Source organism: Aphis gossypii, chromosome X (genome assembly GCF_020184175.1).
Source record: "Aphis gossypii isolate Hap1 chromosome X, ASM2018417v2, whole genome shotgun sequence".
Taxonomy (NCBI): Eukaryota; Metazoa; Arthropoda; class Insecta; order Hemiptera; family Aphididae; genus Aphis; species Aphis gossypii.
This window is the reverse complement of record NC_065533.1, coordinates 36369691-36391812: the sequence shown is the minus strand read 5'-3', so window position 1 is coordinate 36391812 and position 22122 is coordinate 36369691. Positions and strand designations below refer to the sequence as shown.

Genomic DNA, 22122 nt, shown 5'->3' with positions numbered 1-22122 from the left:
CAAGTAAAATCAAAATACTAGTTTTTTTCTGTTTTTATTCAAAAACATTTTAAAGACTCTTTTCAATCTAAAGAGTTTAATAACATAGTGAAAACCAAGCGCGCCTATTATGTATTTATGAGTCAACAATAAGTTACAGCATTCAATGAAAAACTTCCTTTAATACTATTAAATTTAAAAGGAAAGTATTTAAAACATTTTTTCCTTAAATATTGATTAAATTCGAAAGAAAATTTACCTAAAGCTACTACATATTTAGTAATGCTATTTTTTCCTATAAAAATCACTTTTAATTATTATTTTAGTTTAAAAGTACCATAATTTAACTTTTTAACTGTGATTTAAAACATTTTATAAACATAAAAAAGTAGGAATAATAAAAATCAACTATAATAAACAGCATAAGTTTAAAAAAAATACTGTTGAACTTCTAATTAAATTACTACAAAAAAAAAAAATCAAAATTTAGCTGAAAACGTGTTCAAGCGGTAAAACAATTGTTCACCAATATTTTTAATTTGAAAGATTGTGAAACTTAATTCAATGAAATATTTTGTCTTAAAATCGATTTTGAAGTATTACAAAAAATATTGTAGTATTAAAAATCAATTTTCGTACAAAAATATATTAAATCAATCTTTAAAATAAACTTACTAAGGTGTTTAATCATTCGTAAAATATGACACATTTATATTTACATGGACCGAATAATAAAAAATAAAACATAATGATAAAACAAAAAAACTATAAACCCAATAAAAATAAACTTCCTAAAAGGTTGATGTTGAAAGATTTTTTTTTTTTTAAGTATACTTCAATATAAACACACGCTGTTAGTTGAAAATGCTGTTTTTCAGAATATAAATTGCTGTTATTATTATTTTAGATATTTTATAGAAACAAAGTCAATTATATTATAATAATAGGAAATAATTTAACAAAAGAAAATTAAAGTATGTGTGTTTTAAAAAAAATTATTCAACAATTTTATTATTATGAAACATAATATACCATTCAAGAGTGCAATTTTAGGGTAGCTTATAAAAAATAAATAAAAACTAGTTACATTAAAGGAAAAAGGACTTGATTTTAATTATGATAAGTTCTAAACCAAAATTAAATATTCACTGTTTTTTTTAAACAAAAACTTAATATTTATCTTTATATTCTAGAATTATTATTATAAACAAAACATAAATCAGAAAAGTTTATAATAACTAATTAACGTAGGTCAGAACTATTTCGGTATCTGTTTTCATTTTTATATAAAATTTATAAAATTTGTACGTATATAAATTAAAATGTATAATAAATTGTTTTTTTTTTAGGAAATAGCAGCAATATTAATTAATTTTGAAAGACACAGCGAATGGCAGTCAAAAGAAGTAAAAATAAGGTAAGATTTTTATACAATCGCTATTTTTGAATATACAAATAGCATAATCTTAAAAATTGTTCATTATATTTTAATAACACATTATTATTAAATTATTACACAACTTATTAGGTATTAATATTATCATAATAATAATAGTAAATTATTATGTTTATTTAAATTAAATTCTTTTTATTTTTATCAACTCTAAACATAATGATTAAATTCACAAAACATGTCTGGAGCTATAGTATATAAGTGTGAGCTCCATAAATAACTATACAAGCAGTAAATAAAAAAAGGTTGGTAAAAATTATTTTGTGTACATTGTCCTACATTATGAACTTCGTCCTACGCATTATTGTATTATTCGTATCAAAATAACAAAATCGTTTTAGTAGGTATTCAAACAACATCACATAAAACACCCTATTTACAGACTATTATACAATTTAAAGACGTAAGTATTTTGTTCAGATCGATAGTATACTAAGGCTTCTAACATTTTTTTTTTTGTTATCACAGTATAATGTAACAGAACAATGTACCAACATTTATACATATGAATGCATTTCAAACGTTTGCATATCATGTTATTTTAGATTTGAAATTAATGGTTCGTTTAATATTTAATTGACCAAAAACTAATAATTACTCAAGTTTTGTTAACCATATTTTAAATTAAGTTTCAACAAATTCCGTAATTTTTATATTAGTTTAAGCTAGATAATATTATTATATTATGTGATAATAAAATACTTGATAACATATTATCGTTATACTCTGTCTTATGTATTCTATTGTGATATGTTTTGCATAATACTATTTTTATTGTTATAAATATTTTTATTTTTATTTAGCGTTAACTCATTGATTTAAAAAACGAATAGTGGATAAAATGACAGGATATTTCGCTAAATTTTGACGTGTCGTTTGTCCATGTATTTGTTAAAGTAAATTATTATTTTTGTTTTTTTTTTTTATTTTTAAACAGGACACATATGGCTGTTTGTAAAAAAAGTCGCATTATAGGTTTGCATACAAAAGAAACTGTATGTAATCTAGAACCCTAAGGATATTTTGCGAATCTGACTAAAAAAAATTACAATAATAATAAAATATTTTTCACGATGCGCTTTTGCCATTATTCCGCCAACTGAAAATATTTTATTATATGTGGTGTACATAAATCACTTTGTCGGGACTGTCCTTTGTGGATGACAGTGTAAGAGTGTGTATTTGTATATGTGTATATAGTAATATGTATGCGTGTGTGCTTGCAATTTACATCCGTTCAGTACAAGTACTTTTTAAAACTTTTACTATAGATCTCTTCTGAATTTAAGTTAAATGTTTCAGCAGCTTTTCAAATCAAATAACATTCTAAAGTCGCAGAGAACAGTTTGAATTTTTGCATTGTCTTAACAACTAATTACTAATACATAACACATTAAATTAGGTACTTAGATTACGACTATTAGTCTACTTGGTTAGTCATATCTCTGATGTTATTAAGTAACACTTTATAATCATAAAATACATATAATTAATTATGTGCTTAAACATTAAATTTTAAAAAAAAATTTAATGTGATTAAATAACCATTATACTTGTATAATAAATCAATAACTAAGCAACGCATTACTATTAGTGACTAGTGCTGGTACTATTGACTAATGATTAATGGCTATCAACAATCGACTAATTAGTTATTCGATAGTTGTTGACTGTTACCTATGTATTCACTATTTACTATTTAGCCAACTGATCAATGGGATTATTAGAATACAATGTATAGGTTAAACTGACCAATTCAAATAAATTAGCCAACGATTAATAGTTCAAACAAATCAAATTGCGATTATTTATTTTGTTTTGAAATTTGTCGTTTCCATTAATTTATATTCGAACAATGAATTATTCAATAATTTAAACTAAACAATAATATAAGGTATACTAATCAGTATGAGTAAAATATTATAAGCTTGACTGTCTCTGTTTCGAAACAAAACAAAGAAATGAGGATATCTGCATTTTTTCGTATGAAAACTATATCTAAAAAAAAAAAAAAAAACACTTTTAATCACACTTGGCAATTAATATCAATACTACTCTAACTCTGTGCACTTCGTTAAAAATGTCAATTCTATAATATGATTCAAACTTTGTTTAATTTGTTCTTTAATATTCGGTTTAATGTGTTAAAAACGTAGACATTTTCATTTACCATTTTGAATCTCAAAAAAATTGTGCAACCACTAAAATAAAACACTACTTTAAAATGCTAATTTTGTAAAATGCTTTCTTATTGCACACTTAATTTGTGGTACGAATGTACTGTGTAAATTGTAAGCCTCGATCTATCATTGTTTAGGCTCTACGTTTATCAGTCAGTGAGTTAGTCAGGTTATATTATAGCTATTAAGCTTGACGTTGCCCGTAAGAGCGTATGTAATTTGCGCCAAAAACAATCCCAATATATATATATAATTTGCGCCACATCTAAAAATGTATTTTGGTAATTTGCAACACTATTTAAGTTTGTAATTTGCGCCAAATAATATTAAATAAAAAGACATTATGTAATCTGTGCCATTGTTCACCTTATTAAAATTGTAATTAGCGCCACTAATATTATAATTATAAATAAAATGTATACATTTAAGTAAAACAAATTCCATGTATGATGTATACTAAATAAGTAAAATTTCATTTAGTACATATTATTTTTGTAATATAGCTTATAATTTTTGAAATAAAATTTCTAGCCACTTATAATACCAATATAGTAGCTGTATTACAAAATTAAGCTTTTTCTGTCAATTTTATTTTGTTGATAAATTGAATATTTTTGAAAGTGTGCGCAAATTACATAATCCATTTCGTTTTCTATCGTGGCGCAAAATACCAAAATTAATTTTTATATGTGGCGCATAATACATATTATATTTATATGTTTTGGCGCAAATTACATACCTGCTCAAATGTACCAAAAATACCATCTCCCGCCCGTAAGCCTCTCTTATGATCATGCGAGCAGTATATTATCAGGTAAGAAATCCACTTGTGGTGGATTGCTTACTCCGCGAGATGTGTACGTAAGTTTATAATTTCTAACCCTTAAGTTTCAGTTCTAACAACTGTTTTTTTAATTACGGGGTATAAGATACAATAATGTGTCATCTCGTGGTTTTTGTATAGTTGGTATAACAACCTAACTTATTTTATTTTATTTTAATTTTTTTTTTACGGCAAACTTTATAACTAGACTATTTAAATAATTAACTTTTTGGACTTTTCTCTTTTGATGGCTCTTCTGCACATCGAGTACTTGTGTTAGAAAAATATATCATAAAAATCGATCCAGTAGAACTTCAGATATAACTGTCATAAGAAATCGCCTCACGTTTTAATAATATGTAAAAATAAAGATAAAGATAATAATTTTTTGGATATGGAAATAGACACTTTATTACTTTTATAAATGTTCATTTACAAAAATATTACATTCTCAATGGCATCTCTATCCTTAAACAAATTTTACTTATTATTTTACTTATTGTTCAACAATTTATTTAATTAAACATTTATTTTATACTATTAAACTATGTTCAGAGATATTTTATATTACACATACCAGCATAGTGTAATACTAAAACAAACAAAAATAAATAAAATAAATTTAATGTTCCTTTGCCAGTAGCGATGTTTTTTTTCATAGCGAAATTGTTTATAGTGGAACACTTTATTCCCTTATTATGAATGAAGTGATTGTTCATGTGTTTTAGGGAGTTCATTGATGCTTTAACTCGGTATTTAAAACTTAAAAAGATCTAAAACGCCAACTTTATTTTAGTTTTTGCTATAAGTGTTGAGTAAAAATAAGTTAAATTATTACAATGTTTATGTGTAGTCTGAAAATTAATTCTTACTATTTTATAAAGGTAACTAATTGATTAGTGACATGTTTAGTTTTTTGTTATAGCCAATGTTGTATTTAAAGATACAAAATAAGGTTTTAAATGAGTTTAAATCGGATAATGAAAAAAAAAAAATGTAATAACAAAATGTTATACAGTTTTTAATGTTTTTATTTAAGTTACCATTTAAATGTTTGCTTAACTAAAAACAAATAATAAAGTTTATAAAACTATTATTCTCTATTATTCTCTAACAGTTAGTTCAAATAAAAAACCAAAAATTCAATAAAAAAGCGTGGCCAAGTGAGTACCGCTCTGCTGTACCTACATTAAGTGCCATGTGGATCACTATTATATATTATAAGAGTGTTAAATTTGAATTCAATGATAGGTATCATAGTATACGAAAAACAATTCTGAACGGAGATGATTTGTCAGCCTAGGATATAATAAATAAAATATATTATAGTTTCCTTTTGATGGTGAAAAAGGGGGTTTTATGTTTTAATAAACTTAATACCCCAAAATTAAATTTTGTACAGAAAATGCAAATGTTACGATTTTATACGACTAGTAATTTTTAACTTAACAAAAATCTAAAACTATTTGATAGTAAGTCGTTATTTCACGAGAATTTTGGATTTCATAAAAATTTAAACATAAGATAATTTTTTTTAACTTACCACCGCAGTGCATTCAACGTTTCAGATGTTTCAATACACACGAATATTTTTTTCAAATTGTAACAAAACAATTAAATTTGTTATTTATCTTCATTTAAATTTAAATTTGACACCACTACAAAAAAATACTGTTTATTTATTTTTTAGATTTTTTGATTACAACTAGGTTCTTATAAAAACCTTTTTATTAAATTTTCAATCCTTAGCTATAATAATTCAACATTTCAATGATGTTCAATTACAAGTATTTTTGTAATTTTAACAAAAATTGCATTTCAAATACTTCTATAAAAATTGTATCAAAATATTCAGAATGCATGTTATCTTTTACCTAACGGCTATTTTTTGAAATCAAAATTTAAAAAGTATAATTAAAATGGCCATAATTAGTTTAATACAGTTAATTACAGATAATTTTACAATGTAAATAAATATCGATAATATTAGATCGGGTAAATATTTACCAAGTATCAATGATTACTTGTTTTTAACTATAATAGAATAACGAAATTAATTTTTTTGTAAATATTCCTGTCTTAATGAATTTTTTTTTTCAAAATGACTTAGAAAACAGCTTGACATTTTTTACTTTAGATTTTCTTCTTTTAATATGCCAATCACATTCACTTATCTATCAGAAACTATATTGAAGTTAAAGATCGAAAAAGTTATGACAAAACATAAAAAAAAATAGCATTGTAAAATTAATAGATTCATCGTTATAATATCTAAAATAATAAAATTGAATTTGTACGTACAAAAACGAAAAAAAATCATAGTGAAAAATATTATGGGTCTATTACCATTTACCAATACCTAACATATTTCAAAATTGAATTGTGACAAAAGTTTGTAATGATATTTGCACCAAGTCTCATCGTATAACAATAGCATAACTATACTTACCTATCGAGAAAGGGTGTAACCTGGTTTAATTTCCCTCATTGTTATTGCAATATTTTGGTAAGTATTTATACTTTTTTATACTACGTCTAAATGAGAACATTTTTTTTTTCAAAAAGGAATACACTTCAATTAGGCTTTTAATAATTTACATTTTTTATTATTTTATCATTTAATCCGGTGACCAATTATACACTTCATAAAACCATTAAAATCAATAAAAACCGGGAAACGTCAAAATATAGTCAAACAGTTGTATATTATTCCACGTGAGCTGCGAGAAAGAGTACGGTTAAATTGTTATTATTATAATATTATGTGGTACTTATTCAAGCTGCCTACGCTGTATCTACTAAATGTGTGTTTATATAACATACACTATTATATGGTGGGCTGTAACGTGTTTTATTCCTTGCCTATAGGTAATAAATTATTCGGAATTATATTACGATATCGAGTTTTTATCGGACAAGTCAACGACGGCTATTGGTGTCTTAATTTTGTAAATGTTTCAACTGACATATACAAATATATTGTATGTTATTGCGTATACTTATCGATATGCAATGAGCGTATCCCGATGATTTGATACGATCCAATGCGATATTATTATTGTATGACTGCACCCTGTTATACGTAACTATGGGAGTTTGTAATTTGCACTATCGTGATGGATAATCAAAATATTGTTTGTAAATACGCTAAACGAATATGTATCTATAAAGTCTGTTAGGTTGTTATTGCAGTATACCCTCGTTGATGTCGAGACTCGAATGAAAATAATTATTTTTCGGAAACTCCATCTGCCCGCCAACTACTAATCAAATTATCTTATACCAAGTATGATTTCCGATCCATCGTAATCACTACGTTATTACTAAACAGTGCTACATATTTTATGAGTTTTTGACAAAAATTATGCATTCGATATATTATTATTGATTAATAATTAATACTATATCGTAATACTTTTCATATAATATTATTGTTATTAGATAGTTTTAAAGTCAATGACTGCATTGACTGTTGAAAATTATAAGTGTTTCAAAAATGTTTTTATAAATTAAACATGTTGTATATATTTTTGTGAAAATGAACTACAGCCCTGTACGTTAGTATATCACATATGAAATATATGAAATTATTCATGTAAGACATGGTGTGTTTGGAGATTAGTTACAATACACGTTTAATATTTAACTAACAGTAATGTGTTTTAATAATATCTTATCAGTTAGTTGTACAAGATACCATATTTTAAACATTTTTAAGTATATAAATGATAGTAAATAGAACATAATGTTTAAGTACACATTTATAAACAAATATAATATATCTACATCTGATGTATGGAACCTTTAATTTACCTATAAATGAGTTGACTTCTTGGTTATTTTGTTTTTCTAGAGCACTGACTTTATAGGATAACAAAAAATTAGATAAGTTTGTTTTATATAAAATAAATCTAATATGATCATACTTGTTTTTATGGTATTGCAATATTATACTCTATTATAATTTTACTCTATAATAAACTAATATCTAGTTCTATAACCCATTAATATTGAAACTTAAGAAGATGTGGATTTCAATAATTATCCAAAAGTATTATGCTAACAAAACATAGAAGGTTTTAATTTCTAATTAGAGTAAAATATACAGTTTTTATTTTATATTTATTTATTTTTTATTTTTTGAAAATAAATTAAAAACGTCACGAAAGGTACAGATAAGAAAGGGTAGGTACGATCCTAATTAAATTATTTTGTAATTTGGTATGCTTTAATGTATTATTTAAACTTTTTTTTCTTTATTAATATTAACTTACCATGTCGTAAAATAAAACTAACATTCTAGGATTGTATTATGAGCGTGACCCAAGATTGTTCTTTTGCTGTATAACATTAACATAAATAGGTACCAAATATTCTAATGAGTAATAATACATAATGATGCTCTATTAGATTGTTATTCTATGACTTTTTAAATTATTTCTATACGCTTATTATTTTTATAATTAATTCACTAATTTTCCACATTAATGTTTGCAATTAACGAGTTAAGGCTAAAATAGTAAATACTCATGCACCTACATTGTTATAATGTATAATGGATCAACTATTGCTAAAAAAAATGAAGGCCATATTAATAAAATTAACAAAGTTTTGCATTATTTCAATTATTTATTAATATTATTTTATTTCTCAAAAAAAAGACGTGACGTAAAATATACCTTTACAAACAAGTATTTAACATATTTTACAATATTTTGTTTCGATAGTAGTATCAAAAAACTAAAAGATTTAATTTCGCAATAATTAGGTTAGTAAATGCTAAAATAAAAAAAGTATTAACAAAACACATCAAACTTTTAACGAATTCAAACTTCAAAGTACGTCAGTCGTCAATGTTAATCATCTCAATTCTATAAAAAAAACATTGATGTATTCACTGTTCAAGGTTGTTCAGTATACATTTTTAATGTCAGTGTTTGAGTATTTTGACGAAAATATTGTTCAGCCGAGTAAAATATTATTTGCCTCATATTATGATTGTATTATCTACGTAGTGTTATCATAATGTTAAATTATTAAACATGGTGTAATCGTAAATAAGATTATTTTATAATGATTTATTAAATTTTTTAGATATTTGTTTTTATACAAATTTAACATAATACAACTATATAATTAAATTTTCAATAATCCAAACAGCAAGTTACTTTCCTTTTTGACACTAATTAATATACACAGAAATTTTAATATAAATATTGTAAAAAACTAAAGAACTTAAAATGATACCAAATTACGGAAAATATTTAGATAAATCGAATGCTCAGTTGAACTTTAGCAAAAACTCAACAATTTAAGTCAAAAAAAAAAGTAATAGTAAACAGATTTAGAATAGGCCACTTGAGAGTCACACATGGATATTTAATGGGGAAAACAAAACCTCCGATATGGCATTCATGACGCAAAAACGTAACATAAACTCCATGATAAAACACTTACTCATCTTTTGTTCAATCTACACAAAGCTCAGGAAAAAATGCCAAATTCTAAACTACTTATACGAAACAATTATAGGACTCTATTCTGTTAAAAAAATAATGATTATGTTCTTAAAAAAAAAAAATGAAATTTATAACTTAATATAATGCAAGTCCAATGTTATATTCAATATAAAAAAAAAATCCTAATGATAACCTTATAATCGATATTGAAATTACAAAAAAAAATTTTTTTTTAATTTTAAAATTATATTTGTCTTTTTTTTAATAATAAAACAATTTTTATCAATAAAATAAACTCTCTAATATGTTATAATTATAAAAATTGTCGTTTAGCTGCAATACACATACATTTATTAATACACTTTCACGTTTGCTAATGATCATAATATTTATACATAGATAATATTGAATTCTTGTGTGGAATAAAATTAAAACATTATTTTAAATATTTAAAAATAAAAAACATATTTTTAAATTTTTTAAAAAAGGTGGTCAAGTGGGTAACGCTCTGCTGTACAGTAGGGATCGAGTGGACCTCGGATATAGAGTAGGTCACTATAATGGATGTGTTAAATTTGAATGCAATGACAGGTATTATTGTACACGAAAAATGATTCTGAACGGAGATGATTTGTCAGCCTAAATATTTCCCACTGGATGGTGAAAAAGGTGGTTTATGTTTTAATGAACTGCAGAATACCCCAAAATTAAATTTTGTACAGAAAATGTCAATTTAAACAACTGGTGTATGTTTAAATTTTCTACGACTAGTAATTTTCAACCATAAAAAAATCTAAAATTATTTGATAATATTATACTATCAACGATTTATAAATCGTTAATTTTATTTACAGATTAATTTTTGATTTCGTAAAAATTTAAACTTAAGATAAAATGTTTCGATAAAATTGATAAAAAGCTAACGCTCAACTTCTTATATCATTATTGCAAGCCAAACTTATGGAAAATCTTTCATTAAATTTTCAATTTTTAGCTACTTATACAATTTTTTTATCAATTTTTAACTACAAAATAATTTACAAATATTTATGATTTTTGACGAGTTTTTGCCAATATTCTAACTTTAAACGCTCATAAAACAAAATTGTAACTAACGATTTTTGATTTTTTTTTTTTTTTTAACAACAACAAAAATCACGTAAGTATAAGAAATTTCGTATTAATTTTAAGTTTTTTGTCATTTCAAAAAAAATACTTAGAAAAATTGAAAATTTAATTTATTTATAAACAGCTTAAAAAAAGGCATAACATTTTCAAAAATTAAACCATGTATAGATAACTCTAATATAAACATTTGGTGAAAATTTCAAGTGTTTACAGTAATTTATGAGTAATATAAAAAAATTGATTTTGTCGAAAATAGGTTTTGCGTAAAAATTCCCGTTTTCCCGATTTTTTTGAAAACTATTGGAAACTTTTTATTTCTGACTTTTTGCATCAGGATATTCAAATTTCCACTGGAAATCACCTCTTAAGTTTTAATTTGTAGTTTTATTTCTACAAGGCGTAATTTTTGGTGTACACAGACACAAAAACCAAAAACAAAAATAAAAACAAACATCATTGTAGAATCAATATATTCATCACTCCGTTCAGAATCTAAAATATACAGACAAAGTAGATAAAAGTCAGTGGAGTACCGACTGGGGAAGTGGGGTAGTGGTTTAACCCCCCTCCCAAGTATAACATGTATAATGATTTCTTTTATGCAATATTACATTAATAACATTTTATAAATATATATATATATATATGTATTATATATGTATATAAATGGTCCCTACCCTCCTAAAAACGAATTCCACGTACGCCTGTGTTAAACTTTAAATGCTAATTAAGTTAAAATGTATTGAACAACTAAGTGCAAGATGGGTATCTCTTTTTTGTGTCATCCTGCCGCATATTGATTTTCTATCATTTTCTATCTATAAATCATATATTATTCATTATTGGTTAAATTAATATAATATTTTTTACTTTAATTGTCTTATTTATCATTTACAACATGATTAAATGTTTTACCTAAGAGCTAACTACTGACATAATAACATTAAATCATTATCTATCTAATTTTACCTTTTTAAATCACAATATCTATATATTTTCAATTCATATTCTAGGCAGAATATTTTGTTGTATAAAAAATAAAAATTGAAACTAGGACGATTATTCTGAGTTATAAGTATTTAAACTATTTGTGAACGGAGTAATAGGTCAACATTTTGGGGGTATTGACGCATCACACTACACTTTACTCGTAAATATCACTATAAATACTTATAACTCACAAATTACTCGTCCGATTTACAAGAAAATATTTCAAAAAATATTCTGCTTTAGATTACGAAATTAAAAATAATTGATGTGACTCAAAAAAGTAAAAATCTTTTAATATAATAATGATAAATTTTTTATGATAATATTTGACTGTAATTTGTAAATTATATAAAATAAATATTTTTAAAAATGTTAGTATAGATTTTGAAATAATGAGTGGTTCATACTAAATTTAATCTAATTATACTATCATTGCTTCTTCACTAATTGTTATATTACCAAAATGTAAATGCCGACTGGCGTCAAAAAAAAAATAATAATAATAAAATAAAAAATAAAAGAACTACGTTGTATGTTATTTGGGCTCCAACTATAAAAAAATATTAGATACCTAGTCGATCTTTATTTTACGTACCCTGGTATAACTTTATTTTACTATCAATTTTAATCTAATCTGAAAGTGATTAATTTATGGTTGTTGAGGATTACGAGTATAACAGTAATGCACTTCGATCTATGTTTGAGAACTAAACTGAAACTGGTAATCTAAATTATTAACAACTTAAAAATGATGCTATTGAAGGTGGCTAAATATATTTATTATTTTTATTATTTATTATCGATATGAAAAATAAAGGCATATCTAAAAAAAATAATCTGATGCACTCTAACCTTGGTAAAAAAATACACAGTTAATACAGTTAAAATAAATTTTGTATTATTTATAGATAGTTTCTATTCTATAATAAATATATAGAATCAATTTTCATGACTTGGATAGTTTAAAGTAATTTGTTTTCTCACAAAATATAGCCAATACTCTGCTGTAATTCTTCTAAATCACATTTCAATTGGTGTAGTTCTGTCGAATACATATCGTCATCAGATCCACTCGACTTTGTGTTATGCTTTTGGCTAATAGCTTTTGTGTTTTTGGATAAATTACATGTAGATTTCATGTCTGTCGTGCATTTCTTTTTTGGACAACAAGAATCAGTTTCAGATTTTTTTTTTGGACAACAAATGGTAATTTTGCATTTCTTTTTTGGACAACACGAATCACTTTCAGATTTTTCTTTTGGACAACAAGAGTCAGCTTCAGATTTTTTTTTTGGACAACAAAGAGTAATTTGACATTTATTTTTTGGAGGACACGGATTGGTTTCACATTTTTCTTTTGAATCAGTCTCGCATGTCTTAGGACAACAACAAACTTCAACATTAGTCTTGATTTCCTCAATTTTTTCTGATAATTCACCCATTTTCTTAAGTTGACATTCTCTTTCATTAAGTTTATTTTTTAGTGCACTTATTTCCGTACATTTACATTCATTTTCTTGCTGCAACTCTATGACTTTTTTCTTCCAGCAACCTAAATCCTTGTTCTTTGCACAAATTTCTTCTTGTAATTTCTGTACCCGGTTTTTCATTTCTAAATGATTTTTTGCAGTCACTTTATTCACTTCTATTAATTTTGAAGCAAATTTTTTTGATTTACATCTCTCGTCGTTTAATTTACACATTGCTTCATCGTATCGTATCTCTAAGTCATTTATTTTTTTGCAGCTTATTTTTATCTCGTTTGATAAATGTTCTCGCTCTTGTGTGAACATCCCCTCCATCCGTGTAGCACATAATTTCGTATCACATAGACTTTTATTTGTAGATTTTAATTCCATATTCAATATCCCGTTAGTCTCATTTAATTTATTATAAGCTGTTTTGCACTCCTCGAGATCTTTGCGAACTTTACAGAGTTCCTGTTCATTACATTTTAAATTTGTCTTCAATTTACAAACTATGCGGTCTTTTTCTTCCAATTCTGACTAATAAATTAAAAATATAATTATGTGAATATCTTATCAATAACATAGTATGAAAATATATCGATATGTGGAATGTAAATTCAAGAGAAATGTATAAAATTATAGGTTCATACCTCATACTGTGTAATATTAAATATTATAATTTTATGACTATACAATAGGTTAATCTGACGTAAGCAATAAATGTAACTTAGGTCAAATCTGATGTTTTGATATTAATAATTGTCAAATAATAAGACTAGTAAAATTAAATATAAGCGAAACAAAAACCAACATAAAATTATTATTATTTGACCACACAACGAAGATGATTTTACAGATCAAACGTCCCAAAAAGCCACTGCTTTACCAAATTTTATAATATTAGGTCAATAAAATAAAATTTTTAAACTTTAAACAAAAGAGAAAAATAAATTATAACATAACTTTAAAAAAAAAAATAATACGTAAACATATTGAAAAATATAAACTTGTATTATACTTTAATCAGTAGAATAAAATTAACTACTCCTACAGAAATAAGTAATGTTTTTTGATATGTATGTAAGAATTTGTAGTTAATATAATATATTATTTTTTGTAAGTTTAAATTTATGTATAGGTATATTAAAATGATTAAACAAACTAAAATTATTATTTTAAAATAATTTATTAATAGCATTTTAGATTTTGAACGAAGTGATGAATGTAATGATTTTATAAAAAGTATTTTTTTTGTGTCAGTGTACAGCATAATTAGTTGAAATAATGTTTCAATTTCAAACTTCAGGGGTGGTTTCTGATGACAAAGTGAATATCCTTGGTACATTATAGAGGTTAAAAATAAACATTTTCCAATCGTAATACACAATTATTTTTATAAGCATTTATAATACAAATTTTTACAAAATATGTCAATATCCCGCAAATTTGCAAATTTTGTAGTTGAAAAAAACATAAAATAATTTGTGTTTATATCTAAGGATAAAAAATTAAACACTAAGTTTTTCATGAGATTTTCTTCAAGTAGCTATAGAGAAAACTCGAAGCATCATTATAGGAAAAATTTTAAATGTGTTTGTATTTTGAATTTTTACGAAATTGTGTAACGATAACAATGTACTCACAAACGATTTTAAATATTTGTTATTATTTAAAAAGTAAATGTTGTAGATACTTGAAAATTTCACCAGTTATTTAGATTTTATTTTATTTGCATAATTCAATTTTTTAAATATTTTGATTATTTTAATACTAAGTATTTATTGGCATTTGAAATATTCGTTTTTGTTTATTTTTTTTTTTTATAAATATCGATAAAAAAAATTTGGCGGAATCAAAATACTTGAAAGTTTAATACAAAGTTTCTTATAAGTTAGTGCTATAGTGATTCAAAAATTATAAGCATTGGTACAATTTTTTTTATTAGCGTTTGAAGTTCAACTATTGACAATAATTCGTCGAAATCATGAATATTTGCAAATTATTTTGTAGGAATAATTAATAAAACATTTTGTATAAATAGCTAAGAGTTTAAAATTAAATTCAAGATTTTCCATAAGTTTGGCTAACAATAATTATAAAAGAACTTCAATTTTGGTGTATGAAACATAAACCTTTTTTATCAACCACTAGAAATTATATCTTAGGCTGACAAATCATCTCCGTTCAGAATCGTTTTGTGTATACAATGATACCTTTAGATTCAAATTTAATACATCAATGATAGTGACCTACTATACAGCAGAGTATTACTCACTTGACCACTCTTTGTTTTTTTTTAATAATTATGTTTGTGAAGTTCTAAAAAAGAAAGAATAAAAAAGAAAATAGATAGGTAGTTACTTTAGTTAAACATAATTCATTCTGGACACTTTTCAAAACTATTTCGGTTTCTGCTAACTGTGATTCTAGATTTTTTACATTGCATTTTAAAATTTTCAATTGATTGTTTAAACAGTTGTTGGTGTTTTCAAGTTTTTCATACTTCAATTCCCATTGGTATACTGTATCCATAATTTTCTTAATCTTTTCTGATTGAACGTTACATGTTTCTGACAGTTCATTAAACGATTTCTTATGGGCATTGTAACTATCTTCTTTATTTTGTTCAAATTGTTGACAAATTTTTTTTAATTCATTTCTCTCAGAAATTAATGCTTCAAAATCTTCTAGTTTTCTATTTAACTTACATATTTTTTGCTTTTGACCGGATATAATATTTTTTAATTCTTGTAACTCTTGTGTATTGTCTTGAGAGCACATCTATATAAATACAGTTCTAGTTGAATATTTTAGATATTAAATTTAAAATAAATATTTATAAATATTTCGATATTTTAGATTTTATATTGAATATATTATAATGATGTGTATAACTTACTTTATGTGTACTTATTTGTAAGAATACAATTTTGAGATTAATTTTGTAATAATAAATATATTATAATCTATGTCATAATATTCGTCGAATATAATTTATTTTATTTAATTTTGCTGTTTGTTTATAACCAATCAAAAATTTGGTTGCTATACTTGTAATACTGGTAAATAAAATAAATTTACTCATAATTTATAATATAAACGAATAAGATAAATATTAATTTTAATTTATTACACAGTTAATTTTTCAGTGTGAAATAAACTATATTTGTCTGTCTTTGAACAGAATTAATAACTGTAGTCTGTAATCACATTTTAAATTATACTCATTATTAATATTATTATAACCTATCTGATTGTTGGTTGATTTTAGATGTTTTTTAATTGATATCATATAGAAAATTTGAATTAAATTTTCAAAATAAAAAATACATTTTGTTTAAGTTGTACGTACCAATAAAATATTACAGAAAAGATACAAATAGTTTAATCGTTAAACGTTAACCAAGTTAAAGTGTAATAAATAACTGCAAGATATAAAACTCTTTTATTTTTCATCGTGCATATTTTGTGAACAGTGTTTAACTACAAAATTGTAGGCATCATTCTCCGCGAACGTATTAAATAGTATTCGGATCATAGATCAATATTAATAATATAATGATAGATAAACATTTGTAATTTAGAATTAAAATTATGAACAATATCGATAAAAAAAAAATAGTAAATTTATTAAATATTTATTTAATAAAACATAACCTACTTCGCTTATTGGTTAATTACTTTAATACGATAAACATATTTTATCTCAATTATTGGCATATCATATTATGTTAAAAAAATTTGAATTTGTTATTATTCTATTAATCATTTATTATGGTTCTAAACTCATCATAAAATTTGTGAGTGTTAGGAAAAATTAGTAATTATTATAATATGTTTTATTATTATATTTGCAAATTAATATTTTTTCGTTTTTTGACTGGCTGTTTTATTAACAAAATAAACAAGTATAATATGATAATATATTGATACACAATATAAAATAAATACTCCTATTAAATTCAATAAATCTTTTAAAATTTAAAAAATTATTTATTTAAAACAAAATTAATACAACGATGATTGAAGATTTTATGAAATTGCTTTTTTTAATAATTAGCATTATGGGCTGGTTATTTTTTTTTTTAACTATTGTTATAATTATACGTTGGACAAGATTTGTAAACAGAAATCCAAATGCTCAAGAAATAATAAACCAAATATTTCTGCGTGTGATTTTTCTTGACTAATTTAAAAATAAATGAATACAGTAGAAATGAGCGAATTGAAACTGAAATGAAATAGGATTCACAAGTAAGCTACTAAACAGTTTTAAACTAAAAAGTTTAATCTACTCCAAACATTGATTTATATTTAATTTTACATAAAATACTTATGTAATTACTAGGGAACGGATTTATATGTAATAACAATAAAAAAATATGTAAATAAATATTATAAAAGTATAATTTATAAAATATGTGTAAAAAACATCAAAATATGTGGCAAACATTTTTTTCTGCACAACTCAAAGCTTTTATGGCACAAATACATTAAGTATAGTTATTATATGGCTATAGGTATATAACATTTATATGTTAAAATTATAACAATTTTTGTTTAGCTGCAAAACATTTGTAATACACTTTCACGTTTGCTGTTAATCATATTATTTGTACATAGATAATATTGAGTTCTTGTGTGGAATAAAATTTAAACATTATTTTAAATATTTAAAAATAAAAACATATTTTTAACTTTTTAAAAAGAAGATAGTCAAGTGGGTAACGCTCTGCTGTACAGTATGTATCAATTAGACCTCGGACATGGAGTAGGTCACTATAATGGGCGTGTTAAATTTGAATGCAATGACAGGTATTATTGTACACGAAAAATGATTCTGAACGGAGATGATTTGTCAGCCTAAATATTTCCCACTGGATGGTGAAAAAGGTGGTTTATGTTTTAATACCCCAAAATTAAATTGTGTACAGGAAATGCCAATTTAAACAACTGGTGTATATTACGTGTTTTAGAGACTAGTAATTTTTAACTATACGAAAATCTAAAACAATTTGATAGTAAATCGTTATTTACAAGTGAATTTTGGATTTTGTAAAAATTTAAATTTAAGATAATTTTTTTAATTGGCCAACGCATAAGTTCTTTTATAATTTTTATAAGATAAAATTATGGAAAATCTTGTATTACATTTTTAATTCTTAGCTACTTATACATTTTTATCAATTTTTTAATACAAAATAATTTGCAAATATTCATGATTTCGACCAATAAATTGTTGTTAATATTTGAACTTCAAAAGCTAATAAAAACAAATGTGCCTATCAGTGGCACAACTAGGATTTATTCAAGGGGGAGGGGGGTCCAGGAAAATTTTTTATTTATTATATATTATTTTTCTGTTCTCTTCCCGAGTATATACTATATACATTATAAATACATTTCATTGCTTGATAAATACAATTATATTATTATACCAACTCTAATAATAATTATAATCAATACATTTTGATGAAAACGTTTGGGTAACTTTAAAAATGTAAAATTAAAATAAATACTATGGCATGATCCAAGGGAGGGTCCGGACCCGAGGTCCACCCCCCTGGTTGCGTCACTGGTGCCTATATTGTATTCTTATAGTTTTTGATTCCTATAAAGACTAACTTATGATGAACTTTGTATTAAATTTTTAAGTGTTTTGACTAAACATACCAAACAAAAACGAATGCATATTTCAAATGCCTTAAAATAAGCTAAATATTTTGAAAATGAAATTCTGTAAAGAAAATGACAATCTAATTGACTTGGAAAATGTTCAAACATCTGTTTATATTCTGTGAATAATAACAAATATTTAAAATCATTTGAGGATAAATCGTTATCATTACAAGATTTCGTAAATATTATAAATTTAGACACTAATAACATAAAAAAAGTACTTGGAAATATTGAAAATTTCAGTTGTCTATAAATAGCTAAAAAAAAGCCAGAAATATAACCATGTATATAAAACACTAATGTAAATATTTAGTGAAAATTTCAAGTATTTACAGTGATTCATTCTACAACTATATACAACTATATAAAAAAAATCGATTTTGTTGAAAACTGGTTTTGAATAAAATTTCGTGTTTTTTCGTCACTTTTTTGTAGTTTTCCCCGATTTTTTTAAAAACTTCTTTTAACTTTTATATTGATGTATCAAGAATATTCACTTTATTATCGGTAACCACCCCTAAAGTTTTAAATTGAAGCATTATTTTGACAAGTTATGGAGTACACAGACACAAAAAAAAAATACATCATTGTAAAATCAATACATTCGTCACGTCGTTCACAATCTAAAATATTAAAATGATAATAAATTATGTTGCATTAAATAATTACAATTTTTTTTAAATTGCCAAACAATCGTTCCACATTAACTAATGTTGGAGCATATTTTGAGAACATAATGCCATAATATTCTAACATATATTATTTTATAATATTTAGATGTCTGCCAATCATTATTTCATTGATTGCTTTAAAACCAATATAGACTGAATTTTTCGCTGTAACGAATTATAAAATGTATTTTATTAATTTATAACATCTCTATTTTTCTGCTTACAAGTTTTAATTTTTTTATCACTAATTCGTTAATTTTCATACTATCATCGAAAGACATATTTTTTGTTTCTAATTTTTGAATTACAAGTACGACAAAACTTAAAATTAAAACTGAAAATTAATTGTTATTCAATGTATCATTTAGCATTATATTTTGAACTTTTCCAATAACTTTTTGGATCTAATTTTGAGATAATTTCTTGAATATAAATCATGACAATATACTGATTACTGATAAGTGTATACATTCGTTCACTGCAACATGGCTTGAAGACGTATAAATGATGAAATGATAAAATATGTTTAAAATATGTACAAATTAGTGAAATATGTTAAATATGTAACTATACCATAATATGTAAACATATTATGTAAAATAAAATTAGTATCATATTAGTAAGTACCTATGATTTAAATCGTGAATACTTCTCATCAAATTTTAATATCTTTTTCTAATAAAAATATGCATTTACATAAAAGTCCGTTGCCTAGTAATTACATTATAAATTAAAGTTAATACGTTATTTTTACTATGTAATAAAAGTTACACGGGAGTTTTTAGAAAATTTAAATTTAAAAATTTTTTACTTAAAATGGTTAATGTGATTAATAATATAAACTTAGAATTAATTGAATTTTCGAGCCTATATAATAATAATTAACAATGTCCATTTTAAATAAATTCAATACTTTTTATAATTTATACTGTTAATGTTTGTTAACTTTATTTCAGATAATTAGTTATTAGAAAAGAAGGAGAATAAAGGGTATTTAGCCAAAGTAATTTTAAAACCATAAAATGACTGTTTTTAAAAAATAACTTTTGATTCATAAAATAGCTCTCAAAATTCATAATAAAAATTATTTTAAATTATATTACAACCATAACATTTTTTAAATAATAGTTATTTAAATTACGTTGATCAAAAAAATTAATTAACCGTATTTTACCCACTCATTTATTTTGTATTATACTTCAATTAAATCTATGTCAAGAACACTAAATTTTTATTCTACTAACAACTATGTAAAGGTGATTTTTAAAAATTCCAAAATTTATAAAAAGTGTTAATTTTTAAAATAATTACTCTGTGCCTACCTATACTAATTTATTAATCGTTATGATAAAATATTATTATTATTGTCAACAATTCCTTATAACATGTTAATGATTTTTGAGTCTTTTTTAATCCCCCTATAAATATTTCACATTTTTAATCATAATTATATTATCTTTAATCAAAATTGAAAATAAATCTGTTTAATTTGGTATATTATGAGGGTGATAATATTATTATGGTAATTCTCTAAAAACGCTTTCGTAATTAATATCAATTGTTTTGACCATTGATCCGTAAATTAAATAGAATTTTTATTATATTTATAAAGCGTACACTCAATGCTCAGAATAGAATATTTCAACAATCGAGTGTACTGGACGGTTCCACTTTTGATAAACTATGAAAAAATATCAAACATGTCATATTATTTGCGTTCATCGGTAACTAGGTAAAGAAGAAAATAAAAAAAAAAGAATCAAGATGATCTCGACCCAGAGGTTTTCTTTAATGACTTTAAAGGCTACGTGTTCGTTTTTTTAGTTCTACTCTCTGTGAATAACTAACAACAGAGTGTTGTTGACTTGTTTTGCAAAACAGCGCGAAAAAAACTTTCGTTTTAAAGTTTACAAATGAAGTTGATGTTTTCGTAGCCTTTCGCCTACGATTGAAAAGTTTTCGAATAAACGAGGAATAAATAATTAAATTGTCACCCGTCAAGAAACTACTCAAGAGAGCACTATAACGGCGATTCCGAAGCAAAGATCATTTACGAAAACCTCTGGTGACTTGGTTTTTTATACTCTTATAGAACACCAGAAACATTTTAAGTGCCAGTAATTTTGAGGATGCAAGAAAGGAAATCAGCGTCTCTTTGAAAAAGTTGTACGAATTCAAGTCAATTTTTTTAATCTGCATACCTAAGATGTGACTCTTAAAAAAAAAAAAATTAAAAAGTTTCTGAATATTATTTAATTATGTATGATTCATCAACTATAAATATTAGTGCA

At 24.0% G+C, this 22122-nt stretch overlaps 1 protein-coding gene across 17 annotated transcripts in view; it reads left to right on the top strand.

The window, feature by feature from the left end:
* LOC114128469 (calmodulin-binding transcription activator 1) overlaps window positions 1-22122 on the top strand; it is a 117506-nt gene that overhangs the window by 60922 nt on the left and 34462 nt on the right. For 8 of the 17 annotated variants that reach the window (XM_027993000.2, XM_050205926.1, XM_027992993.2 and 5 more), the window contains one exon: window positions 1329-1396. In XM_027993000.2, the coding sequence (XP_027848801.2) occupies window positions 1329-1396 (68 nt within the window). Of the gene's footprint in view, window positions 1-1328; window positions 1397-17428; window positions 17736-21443; window positions 21998-22122 lie in introns of those variants that run through there. The other 9 variants (XM_050205936.1, XM_050205935.1, XM_050205933.1 and 6 more) reach the window with 5 other exon arrangements.